Consider the following 17,619-nt stretch of genomic DNA (forward strand, 5'->3'; position numbering starts at 1 on the left):
AAATCTTTTTCGATCCAACTCTCTATTCCTCACACACCAACAGCGACAACTTGAACCTTATGTAATTTACTTCCATCTTTGTTTCCTAAATCTTATGTAATTCCTCAACACTAACAACAACAATTTCCATTCTTTTCATTTCCGTCCTACTTGTTTGAATTCATGATGTTCTTGTCTTATAATAGAAGTGTCCGCCGGAGGTGGTGCCAAGCATCCTCTGCAGTGGTTGACATTAATCCTTCATCAGTGCAATGGGTATACCAACAAAGACACTACACCACTGAAATCAATGAGGTTTCAATGTGCTTCGAGGAGATTTATTAGAATGACAATGTGTATCTTATTTCGGTGTGGTGCACCCTATATATATATATATATATATATAGGACCCGAGCGTGGATATGCTAGTCCCATTTGATTCTATGGTCGGTGACCTTTGGATCATGTTGAGGGCACAAATGAGCTCTAAGTGTGTTATTTGTGCATTACCACTCTTCATTGGTGCATGCGATTCACAACAAATTCAAACTTTCATAACTATTTTCCATCATTTAACTGAATCACAACAATATAATCATTATATTTAGTGAATTGGAATAGCTGATGTAAAGTTTTAAATCGGTATATGTGGATTCAACATACTCAAAACAACATCACACAATTAAAAGTCAAACTCAACATATTTGTAACGTTATATATAGTAGTATCTTGTTTATTAACAGGATAATGATAGAAGGTACGGTAAGGCAGGCAACGAAAATTCACGGAAGCGTCGGTGCTTATTTTCTCGTTATATAGTTGTCAAACATTCCATTGCCACCAACCCCATGATTTCCGTAAACAACAACTAAACCAATTTTATTTATTTTTACAAACACAAAATCAATTTGTTATTCACTAAAAATTGAACTAACGTGTATTCGTCACTTTTCGTGGTTAAGGTTACCGTACTAAATAGCATTGCTCTAATTAACAACAAGAGTAATTTGTTTAGAAGAGAAAATTAGTACTCATGAGTGGTGTGGTCGCCGATGGTTGTGTGTGTGGTCGTTGGTGTTGTAGATTGTCACCATCAATGGGATGAGGAAGATAGAGTGCTGAATCATTATAGATTTGGGAGAAAAGATCGTCGGAGGTTGTGTGGGTGGTCGCCGATGGTGTAGACCCTCGTCGTTGATGAGGTGTAAGAAAGATAGTGTTGGATGAAAATAAAATTTTGAGAAAAGTTCGTCGTTGGTGGTGGGGATGTCGTCGTGATTTATGTGGTGATGGCGAGTAAGGAAGAGAGGGGTTTCGGATCAACAAGATTTGGGAGAAAATGGTTTTTGAGTTGTGATTGATATATACAACATTTTTTTGTTAGAAGATGTGGTTTATGATTGTGTGTATGAACGTGGTCTAAAGCATCGAACTAATCTGATACTGCCTCCATCCCAATTTAATTGACACAATTTTGTTTTTCACACATATTAAGAAAAATGTATAAATAAAGGGGAAAGTGGAATATATTGTATTGGGAATGATAAAAGTAGTATTATTTAGTGTTATATTGTATTGGAAATGATGAAAGTTGTATTGAAAATTGAAATGAGTCAGTTTTTTTGGGACACTTTTTTTTAAAAAATGGGTCAGTTATTCCGGGACGGAGGGAGTAGTACTTAATATTTTGTTGGTCCAACAATGAGGGACCTGGTCGTTTTCTTAGCTCAGACGCAACAAAAAATTCAAACAATATTCAAACATAAATAATAGAGTTAATTGAGTTTTTGGTCCATATAAATATATGCAGTTTTGTTTTTAGTCCCTATAAAAACAAATCACACTTTTTAGTCCCTACAAAATTTTCAGTTAGTGTTTTTAGTCCCTGTTAAATTAAAATTTGTTTAATTATGCTTAAAGTTCTAAATTTTTGAAAGATTTTTTAGAGACATGTTCATAACATCGCAAGACACTCTTTTATAAAATCTTTTAGTTTTTTAACATGTAATTAATTAAATATGAATTTTTCTAAAAGAGTAAATTTCAAGATTATATTAATGAAAATTTGGATCTAATAATATAATTTTGAGCTACTTTTTTGTGGAGGAACTTTGTATAATGTTCTAAATAAGTATGTCAAAAATATGTTAAAAATTTAAAAGTTTAAGCACAATTAAGCAAATTTTAATTTTACAAGGACTAAAAGTATGTGTTGGTCCCTGTTAAATTAAAATTAGTTTAATTATACTTAAACTTTTATATTTTTAAATGATTTTTAACAGACATGTTAAGAACATTATAATAATCTCTTCTATAAAAAATTAAATTTTTTTAACATGTAATGAATTAAATATAATTTTTTTAAAACGCCAAAAATTCAAGATAAAACTAACGAAAATTTGGACCTAAAAATAAAATTTTGACTTAATTTATTGCGGCGGAACGTTTTATAATGTTTTAAACAAGTGTGCAAAAAATCATTAAAAAATTTAAAATTTTAAGCATAATGAAACAAATTTTAATTTAATAGGGACTAAAAATGTAACGCCCACTTTTTCATAATTAATATTTAAGTGATTTATGGCTTTTTATTAGAATATTATGTGAATTATTATATATATATATATTGGTAGAAGATATGTTAATAATATAAGTATTTTCTTAAGTGGGGGAGAAATATTGTTATTAGTAGAAATAACTAAATTATTAGGGGAAAGAGTAAGTTGTGGTGAGAAGAGCAATTAGGGAAAGAATAAAAGTCTGTAATTGGGAGAGAAAATTAGAACGCGTACAACAGAGGAAAGAGGAGAGAAAGAAGAGAAAACCAGAGAGAACCCTAAAGAACGAAGAACGCGGCTGTTGGATTTCAGAATCATAATCTAAGGTAAGGGTGAGACTAACTCTCATTATTAACAAGTTTTGATTCATAGAAGTGGTCAATTGTTGTAGGTTTAAGGGATTGGGATTAGGTCAAAAATCATTAAAAGTGGAAGAATTAAGTGGATTTTGATGTAGGTTGATGTAGACAGATGTTAATTAGTAATACAAAACGTTTAGATGTTGATTAGTGAGGAATTTAGAGGGCTGGGAAGTGAAATTCGTGTGCTGAGATGAGAGATGAGAGCTACGACAGAACCATGTTCTGTCATCGCTCGCAGCTGCGAGCGATCCTACTCGCACCTGCGAGAAACCCCTTAGCTCGCCACTGCGAGCAATGTTGTGCGCAACTGCGAGCTCCTCCGTTGAGCTCGCCATTGCGAGTTGTTTAGCTCGCAACTGCGAGTTAGTGCAGTACAGACCTGATGTGGTGCGAAATTGTGTATTTTCGCCCGTTCCTTTGATGAGTTAGTTTCTGATGTTTATATTGTAGATGATGTTGCTAATTACGATGTTCCAGTGATGCTGTTTTGATGTAATGAACTGATGTGGATCATTTGTTAATTAATTTAACATTAAAAATGAAGATTTTTGCATTTAGAGTCGAGTTGTTGCATAGTCGGCGATGGGGGCTTAATGCCTGACAGGTTTTTATGACCTTAGCGATGGGGGCTTAATGCCCGACGGTCCAAATATGACCTTAGCGATGGGGGCTTAATGCCCTGGTGGTACCACATGCATGTTGTTGTTGTCTAAGTTGTTGTTGATGTTGTTGTTGCATTGTAGAGTCATCATAACTAAAAATAAATGATGAATGCTGTGATGATGTTGCTGTTTTGATGTTGTTGTGCTGTCCCATTAATTATAATGATGTAAATGGACTGAATTAAGATGAATATGTTACCCTTGAATAACTATGAAGTTGTGGATTACTTAACCTCGTTAAATGATGATTAAATGATGATATTAATGTTAGATATATGCTGTTGGTTATCTTTTATGAATTATTATTTGTTTTTAATGAATGTGAAATCTCACCCCTTCTGCGTATATGTTGCCTCGACCGTGGGTAATGTGCAGGTAATAAAGACTAGCTGTGTTCGTGAGTAGACTCCTCACTTCGTGTCGTCTAGGATGCTCTGATACGTAACGGGATGGGGGTGTCTGATGATTGTTTTCCTTGTTACGTATTTTATTTAATAAATGTTGAACATTTTATGAAGACTATTTGAGATGTTAAGTTGTGGCCCTTTATGCCAAGATTTTATGTGACGTTGCGAACTAAATTTCCGCTGCATTTGATTATTGAATTTTATAAAGACAGGTTGCTTAAATAAATAGTATTTTCCCCTTTATTATATTTGTTGTTAAATGATGTATTGATGTATGTGATGCTCCGTTATGTTGATGAACTCTGATAATTTTAATGAAATTTTTAAGTTGGGAAAAACGGGGTGTTACAATTGGTATCAGAGCAGGTCGGTCCGTCCGGCCAAGTAGTGAGTCAAGTTGTGTCTTTTTAGCAATTGGAATACCATGATTATGTTATTCTAAACGTTGTGTGTTGTGCAGTAAAGAAGAGTAGATCTGGAGGCTGCAAACCTTATCTGTTACAAGAGGACTAGAATGGCTGGAAGAAATGATGCTGCGATTGCTGCTGCTTTGGAAGCTGTAGCCCAAGCTGTAGGACAACAACCAAATGATGGTGTTGGTGTTAATGCTGACGTAAGGATGTTGGAGGCCTTTCTGAGAAATCATCCTCCCACTTTCAAAGGAAGGTACGACCCTGATGGGGCACAGGCATGGCTCAAGGAGATTGAGAGGGTGTTCAGGGTTATGCAATGTACTGATGATCAGAAGGTGCGTTTTGGTACGCACATGCTATCTGAGGAGGCTGATGACTGGTGGGTGAGTCTTTTACCTGAGTTAGAGCAAGGTGGTGCAGCTATTACTTGGGCTGTGTTTAAGGGAGAGTTCCTAAACAGATATTTTCCTGAAGATGTTCGTGGAAGGAAAGAGGTCGAGTTCCTTGAGCTGAAGCAAGGAAACATGTCGGTGACAGAGTATGCGGCAAAGTTCGTGGAGCTGGCTCAGTTCTATCCACACTATACTGGAGACAATGCTGAGTTTTCTAAATGTATCAAATTTGAGAATGGTTTGCGCCCTGATATTAAGCGAGCCATTGGTTACCAACAGATCCGTGACTTTTCTGCGTTGGTGAGCAGGTGCAGAATCTATGAAGATGATTCGAAGGCTCATTATAAGATTATGAATGTGAGAAGGGGTAAGCAGCAACAGAATCGTGGGAAGCCTTATAGTACTCCAGCTGATAAGGGCAAGCAAAGAGTGAATGATGAGAGGAAGCCTAAGAAGAATGAGACTCCTGCTGGGATTGTTTGTTACAAATGTGGAGAAAAAGGTCACAAGAGTAATGCTTGTGGTGCTACTGAGGCGAGAGGGTGTTACCGTTGTGGTGTCAAGGGGCATACAGTTGCAGAATGCAAGCACGATGACACTATTTGTTTCAATTGCGGTGGGAAAGGACATATTTCTGCTCAGTGTACTGAACCAAAGAAGGCCCCGACCAGGGGTAAGGTTTTTGCTTTGACTGGTACTCAGACTGAGAATGAGGATCGTTTGATCAGAGGTACTTGCTACATTAATGATACTCCTTTAGTTGCTATTATTGATACTGGTGCTACACATTGTTTTGTTGCTTTTGATTGTGTTTCTAAGTTGGGCCTTGCTATGTCTGATATGAATGGAGAAATGGTTGTCGAAACTCCAGCTAAGGGTTCGGTGACCACTTCTCTCGTCTGTTTACGTTATCCCCTGTCTATGTTTGATCGTGATTTTGAGATTGATTTAGTATGTCTACCTTTGAGTGGAATGGATGTGATTCTTGGTATGAACTGGTTAGAGTACAACCATGTTCTCATTAATTGTTTTAGTAAGTCGGTGCGTTTCTCTTCTGCTGAAGAGGAAAGTGGCGCGGAGTTTTTGTCTACTAAGCAGCTGAAGCAGCTAGAACGTGATGGAATCCTAATGTTTTTTTTGATGGCATCCTTATCTTTGGAGAATCAAGCAGTGATCGATAAGTTACAAGTAGTGTGTGATTTGCCTGAAGTTTTTCCTGATGAAATTTCTGATGTGCCACCGGAAAGAGAAGTTGAATTTTCTATTGATCTTGTTCCAGGAACGAAGCCTGTGTCTATGGCACCTTACCGTATGTCAGCTTCTGAGTTGGCTGAGTTGAAGAAACAGTTAGAAGATCTACTCGACAAGAAGTTTATTAGACCAAGTGTTTCACCTTGGGGAGCTCCAGTGTTACTGGTTAAGAAGAAAGACGGCAGTATGAGGTTGTGTATTGACTATCGACAGTTGAACAAAGTAACTATAAAGAATAGGTATCCACTTCCAAGAATTGATGACTTGATGGATCAGTTAGTGGGTGCACGAGTGTTCAGCAAGATTGACTTGAGGTCGGGTTATCACCAGATTAAAGTAAGAGATGAAGATATGCAGAAGACGGCTTTTAGGAAGCGATATGGACATTATGAATATAAGGTGATGCCTTTTGGTGTTAGTAATGCACCGGGTGTATTTATGGAGTATATGAATCGCATTTTTCATGCATTTTTGGATCGCTTCGTGGTTGTGTTCATTGATGATATTCTGATTTATTCTAAGACGGAGGAAGAACATGCTGAGCATTTGAAGATTGTCTTGCAAGTGCTGAAAGAAAAGAAGTTGTATGCTAAATTGTCTAAGTGCGAGTTCTGGTTGAAGGAAGTAAGTTTTCTTGGCCATGTTGTTTCTGGTAGTGGTATTGCAGTTGATCCATCTAAAGTTGAAGCGGTATCACAATGGGAGACTCCGAAGTCAGTTACAGAGATTAGAAGCTTTTTGGGTTTAGCGGGTTACTACCGACGATTTATTGAAGGATTTTCTAAGTTAGCACTTCCGTTAACGCAGTTGACGTGTAAAGGTAAAACCTTTGTATGGGATATTCATTGCGAGAACAGTTTTAACGAATTGAAGAAGCGTTTGACGACGGCTCCGATTTTGATCTTGCCGAAACCTGATGAACCTTTTGTAGTGTATTGTGATGCGTCCAAGTTGGGTTTGGGAGGTGTACTTATGCAAGATGGTAAGGTGGTTGCGTACGCATCAAGACAGTTGAGGACTCATGAACGAAACTACCCTACTCATGACCTTGAATTAGCTGCAGTTGTATTTGCACTTAAGATTTGGAGACATTACTTGTATGGTTCGAGATTTGAGGTGTTTAGTGATCACAAGAGCTTGAAGTATTTGTTTGATCAGAATGAATTGAATATGAGACAGCGAAGGTGGCTCGAATTGTTGAAAGATTATGACTTTAGTTTGAATTATCATCCGGGTAAAGCTAATGTTGTTGCAGATGCCTTGAGTAGGAAGACTTTACACTTGTCGGCACTGATGATTAAAGAGATGGAATTGCTTGAACAGTTCAGAGACTTGAGTTTGGTTTGCGAGATGTCGCCACGGAGTGTGAAATTGGGGATGTTAAAGATCAACAATGAATTTCTGGATAGTATCAGAGAGGCGCAGAAAGTAGATGTGAAGTTGGTGGATTTAATGGTTGCAACCGATCCTGCTGTAGACAGTGACTTTAAGGTTGATGACCAAGGAGTGTTGAGGTTTCGAGGAAGAATTTGTATTCCTGATAATGATGAGATGAAGAAGATGATCCTTGAGGAAGGCCATAGAAGCAGTTTGAGTATTCATCCAGGAGCTGCTAAAATGTATCAAGATTTGAAGAAAATGTTTTGGTGGTCAGGTTTGAAGCGCGACGTGGCACAATTTGTGTATGCATGTTTGACTTGTCAGAAGTCAAAAGTTGAGCATCAGAAACCTGCTGGGTTATTGACACCGCTAGAGATTCCGGAATGGAAATGGGATAGTATATCCATGGATTTTGTGACGAGTTTGCCGAATACCAACAAAGGGAATGATGCAATTTGGGTGATCGTAGATAGATTGACGAAGTCGGCTCATTTCATTCCGATTAATATTACTTTTCCTGTGTCCCAGCTAGCAGAGATTTATGTTAGAGATGTCGTGAAGCTACATGGTGTCCCATCAAGCATTGTGTCGGATAGAGATCCGAGGTTTACATCGAGGTTCTGGAAGAGTTTGCATGAGGCCTTGGGCACTAATTTGAAGTTAAGTTCAGCATACCACCCGCAGACGGATGGACAATCGGAAAGGACAATTCAGTCGCTGGAAGATTTATTGAGAGTTTGTGTGCTTGAGCAAGGTGGAACTTGGGATAGTTATCTACCCTGATAGAATTCACGTACAACAACAGTTACCATGCTAGTATTGGAATGGCACCCTTCGATGCATTGTATGGTCGGAGATGCAGAACTCCGTTGTGTTGGTTTGAATCCGGTGAGAGTGTGGTATTGGGACCAGAGATTGTCCAACAGACCACTGAGAAGGTGAAGTTAATCAGAGAAAAGATGAAAGAATCACAGGATAGACGGAAAAGTTATCATGATAAGCGCAGGAAGGATCTTGAGTTTCAAGAAGGAGACCATGTGTTTTTGAGAGTCACTCCGGTGACGGGTGTTGGACGTGCATTGAAGTCAAAGAAGTTGACTCCGAGGTTTATTGGCCCGTATCAGATTTCAGAAAGGGTCGGAACGGTTGCTTATAGGGTGGGTTTGCCACCACATCTTTCGAACTTGCATGATGTGTTTCATGTATCGCAACTTCGGAAGTATGTGCCGGATCCATCCCATGTGATTCCAAGAGATGATGTGCAGGTAAGGGATAACCTTACAATCGAGACCCTACCGGTGAGAATAGAGGATAGAGAAGTGAAGAGGCTTAGAGGCAAGGAGATACCTCTTGTGAAGGTTGTTTGGGAAGGAGCAGCCGGTGAAAGTTTGACCTGGGAGTTGGAGAGTAAGATGCGGGAATCTTACCCAGAGTTGTTTGAACAAGGTATGTTTACGAGGACGTAAATATTCTAAGTGGGGGAGAGTTGTAACGCCCACTTTTTCATAATTAATATTTAAGTGATTTATGGCTTTTTATTAGAATATTATGTGAATTATTATATATATATATATATATATATATATATATATATATATATATATATATATATATATTGGTAGAAGATATGTTAATAATATAAGTATTTTCTTAAGTGGGGGAGAAATATTGTTATTAGTAGAAATAACTAAATTATTAGGGGAAAGAGTAAGTTGTGGTGAGAAGAGCAATTAGGGAAAGAATAAAAGTCTGTAATTGGGAGAGAAAATTAGAACGCGTACAACAGAGGAAAGAGGGGAGAAAGAAGAGAAAACCAGAGAGAACCCTAAAGAACGAAGAACGCGGCTGTTGGATTTCAGAATCATAATCTAAGGTAAGGGTGAGACTAACTCTCATTATTAACAAGTTTTGATTCATAGAAGTGGTCAATTGTTGTAGGTTTAAGGGATTGGGATTAGGTCAAAAATCATTAAAAGTGGAAGAATTAAGTGGATTTTGATGTAGGTTGATGTAGACAGATGTTAATTAGTAATAGAAAACGTTTAGATGTTGATTAGTGAGGAATTTAGAGGGCTGGGAAGTGAAATTCGTGTGCTGAGATGAGAGATGAGAGCTACGACAGAACCCTGTTCTGTCATCGCTCGCAGCTGCGAGCGATCCTACTCGCACCTGCGAGAAACCCCTTAGCTCGCCACTGCGAGCAATGTTGTGCGCAACTGCGAGCTCCTCCGTTGAGCTCGCCATTGCGAGTTGTTTAGCTCGCAACTGCGAGTTAGTGCAGTACAGACCTGATGTGGTGCGAAATTGTGTCTTTTCTCCCGTTCCTTTGATGAGTTAGTTTCTGATGTTTATATTGTAGATGATGTTGCTAATTACGATGTTCCAGTGATGTTGTTTTGATGTAATGAACTGATGTGGATCATTTGTTAATTAATTTAACATTAAAAATGAAGATTTTTGCATTTAGAGTCGAGTTGTTGCATAGTCGGCGATGGGGGCTTAATGCCTGACAGGTTTTTATGACCTTAGCGATGGGGGCTTAATGCCCGACGGTCCAAATATGACCTTAGCGATGGGGGCTTAATGCCCTGGTGGTACCACATGCATGTTGTTGTTGTCTAAGTTGTTGTTGATGTTGTTGTTGCATTGTAGAGTCATCATAACTAAAAATAAATGATGAATGCTGTGATGATGTTGCTGTTTTGATGTTGTTGTGCTGTCCCATTAATTATAATGATGAAAATGGAGTGAATTAAGATGAATATGTTACCCTTGAATAACTATGAAGTTGTGGATTACTTAACCTCGTTAAATGATGATTAAATGATGATATTAATGTTAGATATATGCTGTTGGTTATCTTTTATGAATTATTATTTGTTTTTAATGAATGTGAAATCTCACCCCTTCTGCGTATATGTTGCCTCGACCGTGGGTAATGTGCAGGTAATAAAGACTAGCTGTGTTCGTGAGTAGACTCCTCACTTCGTGTCGTCTAGGATGCTCTGATACGTAACGGGATGGGGGTGTCTGATGATTGTTTTCCTTGTTACGTATTTTATTTAATAAATGTTGAACATTTTATGAAGACTATTTGAGATGTTAAGTTGTGGCCTTTTATGCCAAGATTTTATGTGACGTTGCGAACTAAATTTCCGCTGCATTTGATTATTGAATTTTATAAAGACAGGTTGCTTAAATAAATAGTATTTTCCCCTTTATTATATTTGTTGTTAAATGATGTATTGATGTATGTGATGCTCCGTTATGTTGATGAACTCTGATAATTTTAATGAAATTTTTAAGTTGGGAAAAACGGGGTGTTACAAAAAACACTAACGGAAAATTTTGTAGGGACTAAAAAGTGTGCTTTATTTTTATAGGGATTAAAAACAAAACTGCAGATATTTATAGGGACTAAAAACTTAATTAACCCTAAATAATATGATTATTTTTATATTATCTCTCATGTTCCTAACATCGTTTTGTTAATGGGAAATGTTAATCAGTGCCCCCGGGGCATTGGTTAAGGAGTTAAATATAGTAGTATCTTGCATTGAAAGTTGTGGTGTCATTGCATTAAAAACTTAAAAAATGTTCTTTTTGACTTAAAATTTCCACTTTTGACTTCCTTAACCAGTGCCCCGGGGACACCGGTTAAGATGACCCTTTGTTAATTCAGACAGAGTGCATTCAAGTAACTATAGATTAGTGTATCTCTAATGCATGTTGTGAATATGATTTTTAAATATAATAATAATTTTTTTGTTAAAGTATATGTCATGTGTAATGTACTCCCTCCGTCTCGCTATAATTGTCCTTTTACCATTTTTCCCCCTCAAAATAGTTGTTACATTAGAATACTAATGCAGTATTTATTATTTTTTTCATTATTATACCCTTATTTATTGAATTTCACCAAACTTAATTACTCTATTAAATACAATTAATTAAAGTATTTTAGTAAATGATACTAATTTTACCATCAAAATTAACACAATTAATCATTTCTTTAATAATCGTACATAAATGTTAAACAACTACTACCTCCGTCCCTAATTATAAGATCCTTTTGAGATTTTTTTTGTCCCTTTTTATAAGACCCCTTTGTTATTTCCAACTACATTAATTATTTCTTTACATGCATGCCCCTATTTATTATACATCTTTTTCTACAATCAGCAATAAATAACATATGGAAAACATAAATCAACTCTCTCTCTTAAGGATAAAATTATAAAAACAATGGTGATTACAAACAACTTTAATACAAATATTCACTTTCTTAATTCCCGTGATTTTAGCAAAAGGGTCTTATATATAGGGACGGAGGTAGTACTCCCTCCGTCTCACAATAATTGTCTCTTTACCTACTATTTTTCTTTTTCTCAAAATAATTGTCACTTTAGAATACCAATGCAGTATTTATTATTTTTTTCCCATTATAATACCCGTATTTATTGAACTTCATCCAACTTAACAACTCAACTAATTACAATTAATAAGGGTGTTTTAGTAAATGATACTAATTTTACCATCAAAATCAACACAATTAATCATTTCCTTAATAATCGTGCATCAACCTTAAACGACTATTATTTAGAGACGGGGGAGTATTATTTAGAGATAGAAGGAGTAGCATGTAGGAAGAACACTAACTTTGTCAAAAATAAAAATAACACTAACGTTTATTTGATGTTATTGTATTCTCTCTTCTATGCAGCAGCTATAATTCCTTTTATGTGATTGTGATTCTGTTTTGTTGATAAACCAATGTATACTCTAAGATTAATTTTTCTAAGAGATTGATCCAATTCCCTTTATTTAATTATACTTATACAATATAACAATGTAGTATCATATATTTTATGTTCGTAATTAGGACAACAAAATCCATAACTGCAGGCATCCGTCCGAACCAAATCTATTTTGATGTTTTTTTTTTTTTGCTTTGACTAAGTTTGTGTTTTTCCATATTTCAAAACACGAATACCGGACGAGTAACATGGATATAATAATGACTGGGAGAATTGGTTGATTCTCAATGGCAAAGCAGACAGGGTTCAGAAGGAGGTTCGGGACTTGGGTAAAATAGTGGGGGTGGAGTTTAATTGTGATACCACAAACAGCTTTAACTTGCTCTCGAGGGAGGGGAGGAAAAAATTGAGGGCAGCAGGAGGAGGTGAGATGAGTGTGTTGGGGACAGAGGGAGTTGGGGGTGAGGCTTGAGGTTGGTGGTGGTTTGGTGGGTGGGGGGCGAGAGGTTCCAATGAAGGTCATTACTTATAATGCGAGGGGGTTAGGAGGTGGTGAGAAGAGGGCGGAAATTCGAAGATTAGTTTATGAGAAGCGTCCTATGGTACTATGTATACAAGAGACTAAGCTGGAAATGATGAATGATCAGCTGGTCAAGACTTTGTGGGGAGAAGGGACGCATAATTTTTCTTTTAAACCATCTGTTGGGGCGTCTGGGGGCTTGGTCACGGTGTGGGACGCGTCCCAGATTGAAGTGTGGAGTTCCTTCAGTTTCAACCATGTTCTGGCTATCAAGGGTAAGGTTATTCTTACAGGTGAGGAATTTATTATCTTCAATGTGTACGCTCCATGCGACTTGGAGGCAAAAAAAATTTGTGGGAGTGTCTGTCTGCGCGAGTTGTTAATAATGGTGACCTGTGCATTTGTGTCTGTGGAGACTTTAACTCGGTTAGAGGTTGTGAAGAAAGGAAAGGCAGGGCTGTGGTCTTTCGACAAGCGGATGTGGATGTGTTTAATAAATTCATTCATGATAGTTTCTTAATTGACTTGCCTATCTGTGGTCGATTGTTTACTTGGTATCGGGGGGATGGAATATCTATGAGTAGACTGGATCGCTTTCTACTGTCAAACAAGTGGTGTCAAAAATGGCCAAATAGTATTCAAGTTGCTCACCAAAGAGGTCTATCTGATCACGTGCCGGTAATGTTACATGTTGATGCGTCCAATTGGGGGCCTCGACCGTTGAGAATGTTAAAGTGTTGGTCTGAATTGCCTGGTTATGCAGATTTTGTCCGCGAAAAATGGTCTACTTTTCGTTGTCAAGGGTATGGCGGCTTTGTGTTACAACAGAAGTTGAAATGGATTAAGGCAAGTTTGAAGGAGTGGCACTCGCAACATGTTCAGAATTTGGAAGGACGAATTTTAGACATAAAAGATAAAATGTCCGATCTTGATGTTAAAGCTGAAAATGAAGTGCTCCAGGCTGATGAGGTTTCTGAACTTCGTGAATTATCATTATCTTTACACTCCTTGGCTCGTTTGCAAACTAGTATGAATTGGCAGAAATCTCGTTTGAATTGGTTGAAGGAGGGGGATGCTAATTCGAAGTTTTTCCACAATTATATGTCTAATCGACGACGTCAGAATGCTATTAATATGGTGTCTGTCGATGGTGGTATCGTTGAAGGAGTGCATAATATTAGAGCGACTGTGTTCCATCATTTTTCAAGTCACTTTAAAAAAAGGGGTGCAGATCGGCCTAGTATTGGGGGGCTAAATTTTCGAAAGCTTTCTTGTGCTGAGAATGGAATTTTAACTAAACCGTTTTCTTTGGAGGAAGTGAAACAAGCAATATGGGATTGTGACAGTTATAAGAGTCCGGGTCCTGATGGTGTCACTTTTGGTTTTATAAAGGAATTTTGGAATCTATTAAAGGATGATTTGCTTCGGTTTATGGTGGAGTTTCATCGTAATGGCAAGCTGACTAAAGGTTTAAACTCAACCTTTATAGCTTTAATTCCAAAGGTGAGCAGTCCGCAACGGTTGAACGATTTTCGACCCATTTCTCTGGTTGGAAGTTTGTACAAGGTCCTTGCTAAGGTTCTGGCTAATAGACTTCGGGTAGTGATTGGAAGTGTCGTATCTGAGTCTCAGTCAGCATTCGTCAAAGGGAAACAGATATTGGACGGTATTCTAATTGCTAATGAAGCGGTGGATGAAGCTAGACGTTTAAACAAAGAGTTGCTTCTGTTTAAAGTTGACTTCGAAAAAGCGTATGACTCTGTTGATCTCAATTACCTGGATTCTGTTATGGCCAATATGAATTTCCCAACAATTTGGAGAAAGTGGATTTTTGAATGTGTTGGAACAGCAAAAGCGTCTGTTTTAGTAAATGGATGTCCGACGGATGAGTTTCCTTTGGAACGGGGTCTTCGTCAAGGTGACCCCTTGTCGCCTTTTTTGTTTTTGTTGGCTGCCGAGGGCTTTAATTTGTTAATGAATGTGGTGGTAGGTGCGCAACTTTTCTCAGGGTATGGAGTTGGTAATGGTGATGAGGTTCGGTTGACACATCTTCAATTCACGGACGACACTTTAATTATAGGAGAAAAGAGTTGGTTGAATGTGCGCACTATGAGGTCGGTGTTACTTTTATTTGAGGAGCTTTCGGGGCTTAAAGTAAACTTCCATAAAAGTATGTTGACGGGAGTTAATATTCCTGCTTCTTGGTTGTCAGAGGCGGCGGTGTTGATGAATTGTCGAAAGGGTAACATTCCTTTTGTTTATTTGGGGCTGCCTATTGGAGGGGATTCTCGGAAACATTCTTTTTGGAAACCTGTGATTGATCGTATTGTCTCTCGCCTGTCGTCGTGGAACCATCAGTTTCTATCTTTCGGCGGTCGCCTGGTCCTTCTGAAATCAGTCCTGTCGTCTCCTCCGGTTTACTTTCTTTCCTTTTTCAAGGCCCCTACAGGTATAATTTCTTCTATCGAATCTATTTTTAAAAAATTTTTTTGGGGGGGCGGTGAGGATTTTAGGAAAATTGCTTGGACTAAATGGGAGTCGGTTTGTACTCCAAAGGAGGAAGGAGGGTTGGGGGTTAAAAGGGTTGGAGCTTTTAATGTATCTTTATTGGGTAAATGGTGTTGGAGGATGCTGGTTGATAAGGAAGGATTATGGTACCGTGTTTTGAAAGCCCGATACGGTGAGGAGGGTGGTCGGTTGAAAGAGGGAGGTAGAGTGTGCTCGGTTTGGTGGCGGTCTTTGTGTAGGCTGCGTGAAGGGTTAGGTGAGGGGATAGGCAATTGGTTTGATAATAACATTAGGAGGGTTATTGGTGACGGAAGGAAAACTTTTTTCTGGCATGATATTTGGGTGGGGGACATTCCTTTAAAATTAAAATTTCCCCGCATTTTTGACTTGTCAGTGTATAAAGATTGTTCTGTGGAGATGATGAGGAGGTTAATTGGGGCGGTTGGTGGGAGGGAGAGGTTGTGGCGTCGTCGTTTACTGGCGTGGGAGGAGGAGTGTGTGAGGGAGTGTTCCATGTTACTTTTGAACACTGTTTTGCAGGTCACCGGTGAGGATACTTGGAGGTGGCTGTTAGATCCCATTCATGGATATTCGGTGCGTGGGGCTTACCGCTTTCTCACATCTTCAGGAGAAATGGCGGGTAGTCATCAGGTTGCTGACATTTGGCTTAAACATATTCCATCCAAGGTGTCTGTGTTCGTTTGGCGACTTCTTCGCAACAGACTTCCTACCAAGGATAATTTGGTGCGGCGGAACGTTCTTTCTCACAATAATGCGTTGTGCGTGTCCGATTGCGGGAGTAGTGAAACAGCAACACATTTATTTTTGGATTGCAATGTTTTTGGGTCTTTATGGTCTCATGTTTGGCTTTGGTTGGGTATCTCCTCGGTTCCACCTGCTGATCTTCCTCAACACTTCTTTCAATTCACTAATATGCCGGGTTTGCCTCGATCCACACATTTGTATTTTAAAGTCATTTGGTTTACCTCTGTTTGGATTATTTGGAAGGAAAGGAATGATCGTGTGTTCAACAATAAGGTATCTGTTCTTTCCATTCTCATTGAAAAGGTTAAACTGACATCTTTCATGTGGCTGCGATCGAATCAGGCATCATTTATTTACAGCCATCATGACTGGTGGAATACACCGCTCCTTTGTATGGGCGTCCACTTATAATTGTAATTTATTCATCTGTTTTGTCCTTTTGGTTTGTGCTTTGATCTATTCAGCACCATTTTTGTACATACTCTTTCGTGATTCCCCCTTGCACGCCTTGTGCGGGGTAAATCACCGTTGTTAATATATATCATTTTTGTTTGTTCAAAAAAAAACATGGATATAAGTATTTACTCTGAACCCATACACAAACCAACCCGAATGTAGAAAATCAATTTACTACCATTTTTATATAAATAGAAACTCAAACCCTAAATCATTTTATGCACATACAATCATAGAGTCTTAGTCTTTCAGATGATACTCACTTAACATAGTTCTCTCTTTCTCCTTCCATATCTCACGCTCTTGGTCTCTATCTTCTCAATCATCATAGGCATCGGTCATCATCATATCTTTGCTAGATAATACATTATTCCCTCCGTTTGTAAATATAAGCAAAATTGACTTTTTAGGTTCATTCAACTAAAAAGTCAATTTTGCTTATATTTAAAAACAGAGGGAATACAATTTTGCAGACTGAAAAATACTTTTATTTTTATTAAAAAAATTATTCACTACAAAGATGAGGATGTGTTCGGGAATACCCGAGTCCGTAGGTAACAAAGTGTAATTCGATTTTTCATCTACATAAGTATGGACAACGTAACATGTAAGTATACGAAAGTAAAGCATGAGACCGGGAGGGTAAAATCCGTTCCAAACCTGCCCATTGTCATGCCTATTCTTAATTTCTTACGTTGCACATGGTTATAACTTCAGACGTGCGGTTGCAGGTAATAATGTTTTTTTTTTTATTTGACAGGATAATAATACCCTTTAAGTTTATAGTTAGACATTCAATCTCAAATTGGATTGGGTGTCATCAAGATTAATGAAAAAAGTGGATGGATTTGGTGTGAGATGGGTAGATAATAAAAATTGGATGGATTTGGTGTTTTGTGTGTAAGTTGCTTGTTGGTACTAGTACTTTTGATGAGTCAAAAAGAAGTTGCTACTTTTGATGCATTTGTTTGTAGCTGGAGCCTGTTTCCTTCTTTTGTCTTTGTTGCGTGTTGACGAGGCTATTAGAATTGGACAAAATAGCAAGTGAATATATTTTGGAAACTCACGCCGAAATTGATGCTTCGATTAATCAACCATAAATTCATATCGTGTGTGTTAGGATCATAGGACTATAATACTCCCTCCGGTGTTAATTATAAGAAGAAAAACCAAAAAACATCAAAACCAACACACTCATTAATTAGTTTA

At 37.8% G+C, this 17,619-nt stretch overlaps 1 protein-coding gene across 1 annotated transcript; it reads left to right on the top strand.

The window, feature by feature from the left end:
* Positions 1-4,290: 4,290 nt before the first annotated feature.
* Positions 4,291-10,608, top strand: LOC146953287 (uncharacterized). Its single transcript, XM_085745852.1, has 2 exons — positions 4,291-5,503; positions 10,351-10,608. Exons 1-2 carry the CDS (start codon positions 4,483-4,485, stop codon positions 10,362-10,364), a joined length of 1,035 nt encoding a protein of 344 aa, XP_085601978.1. The 5' UTR covers positions 4,291-4,482; the 3' UTR covers positions 10,365-10,608.
* The last annotated feature ends 7,011 nt before the right edge of the window (positions 10,609-17,619 follow it).

The sequence above is a fragment of the Medicago sativa genome, chromosome 1 (genome assembly GCF_051527215.1).
Source record: "Medicago sativa cultivar Bolivia chromosome 1, Bolivia_mono, whole genome shotgun sequence".
Taxonomy (NCBI): Eukaryota; Viridiplantae; Streptophyta; class Magnoliopsida; order Fabales; family Fabaceae; genus Medicago; species Medicago sativa.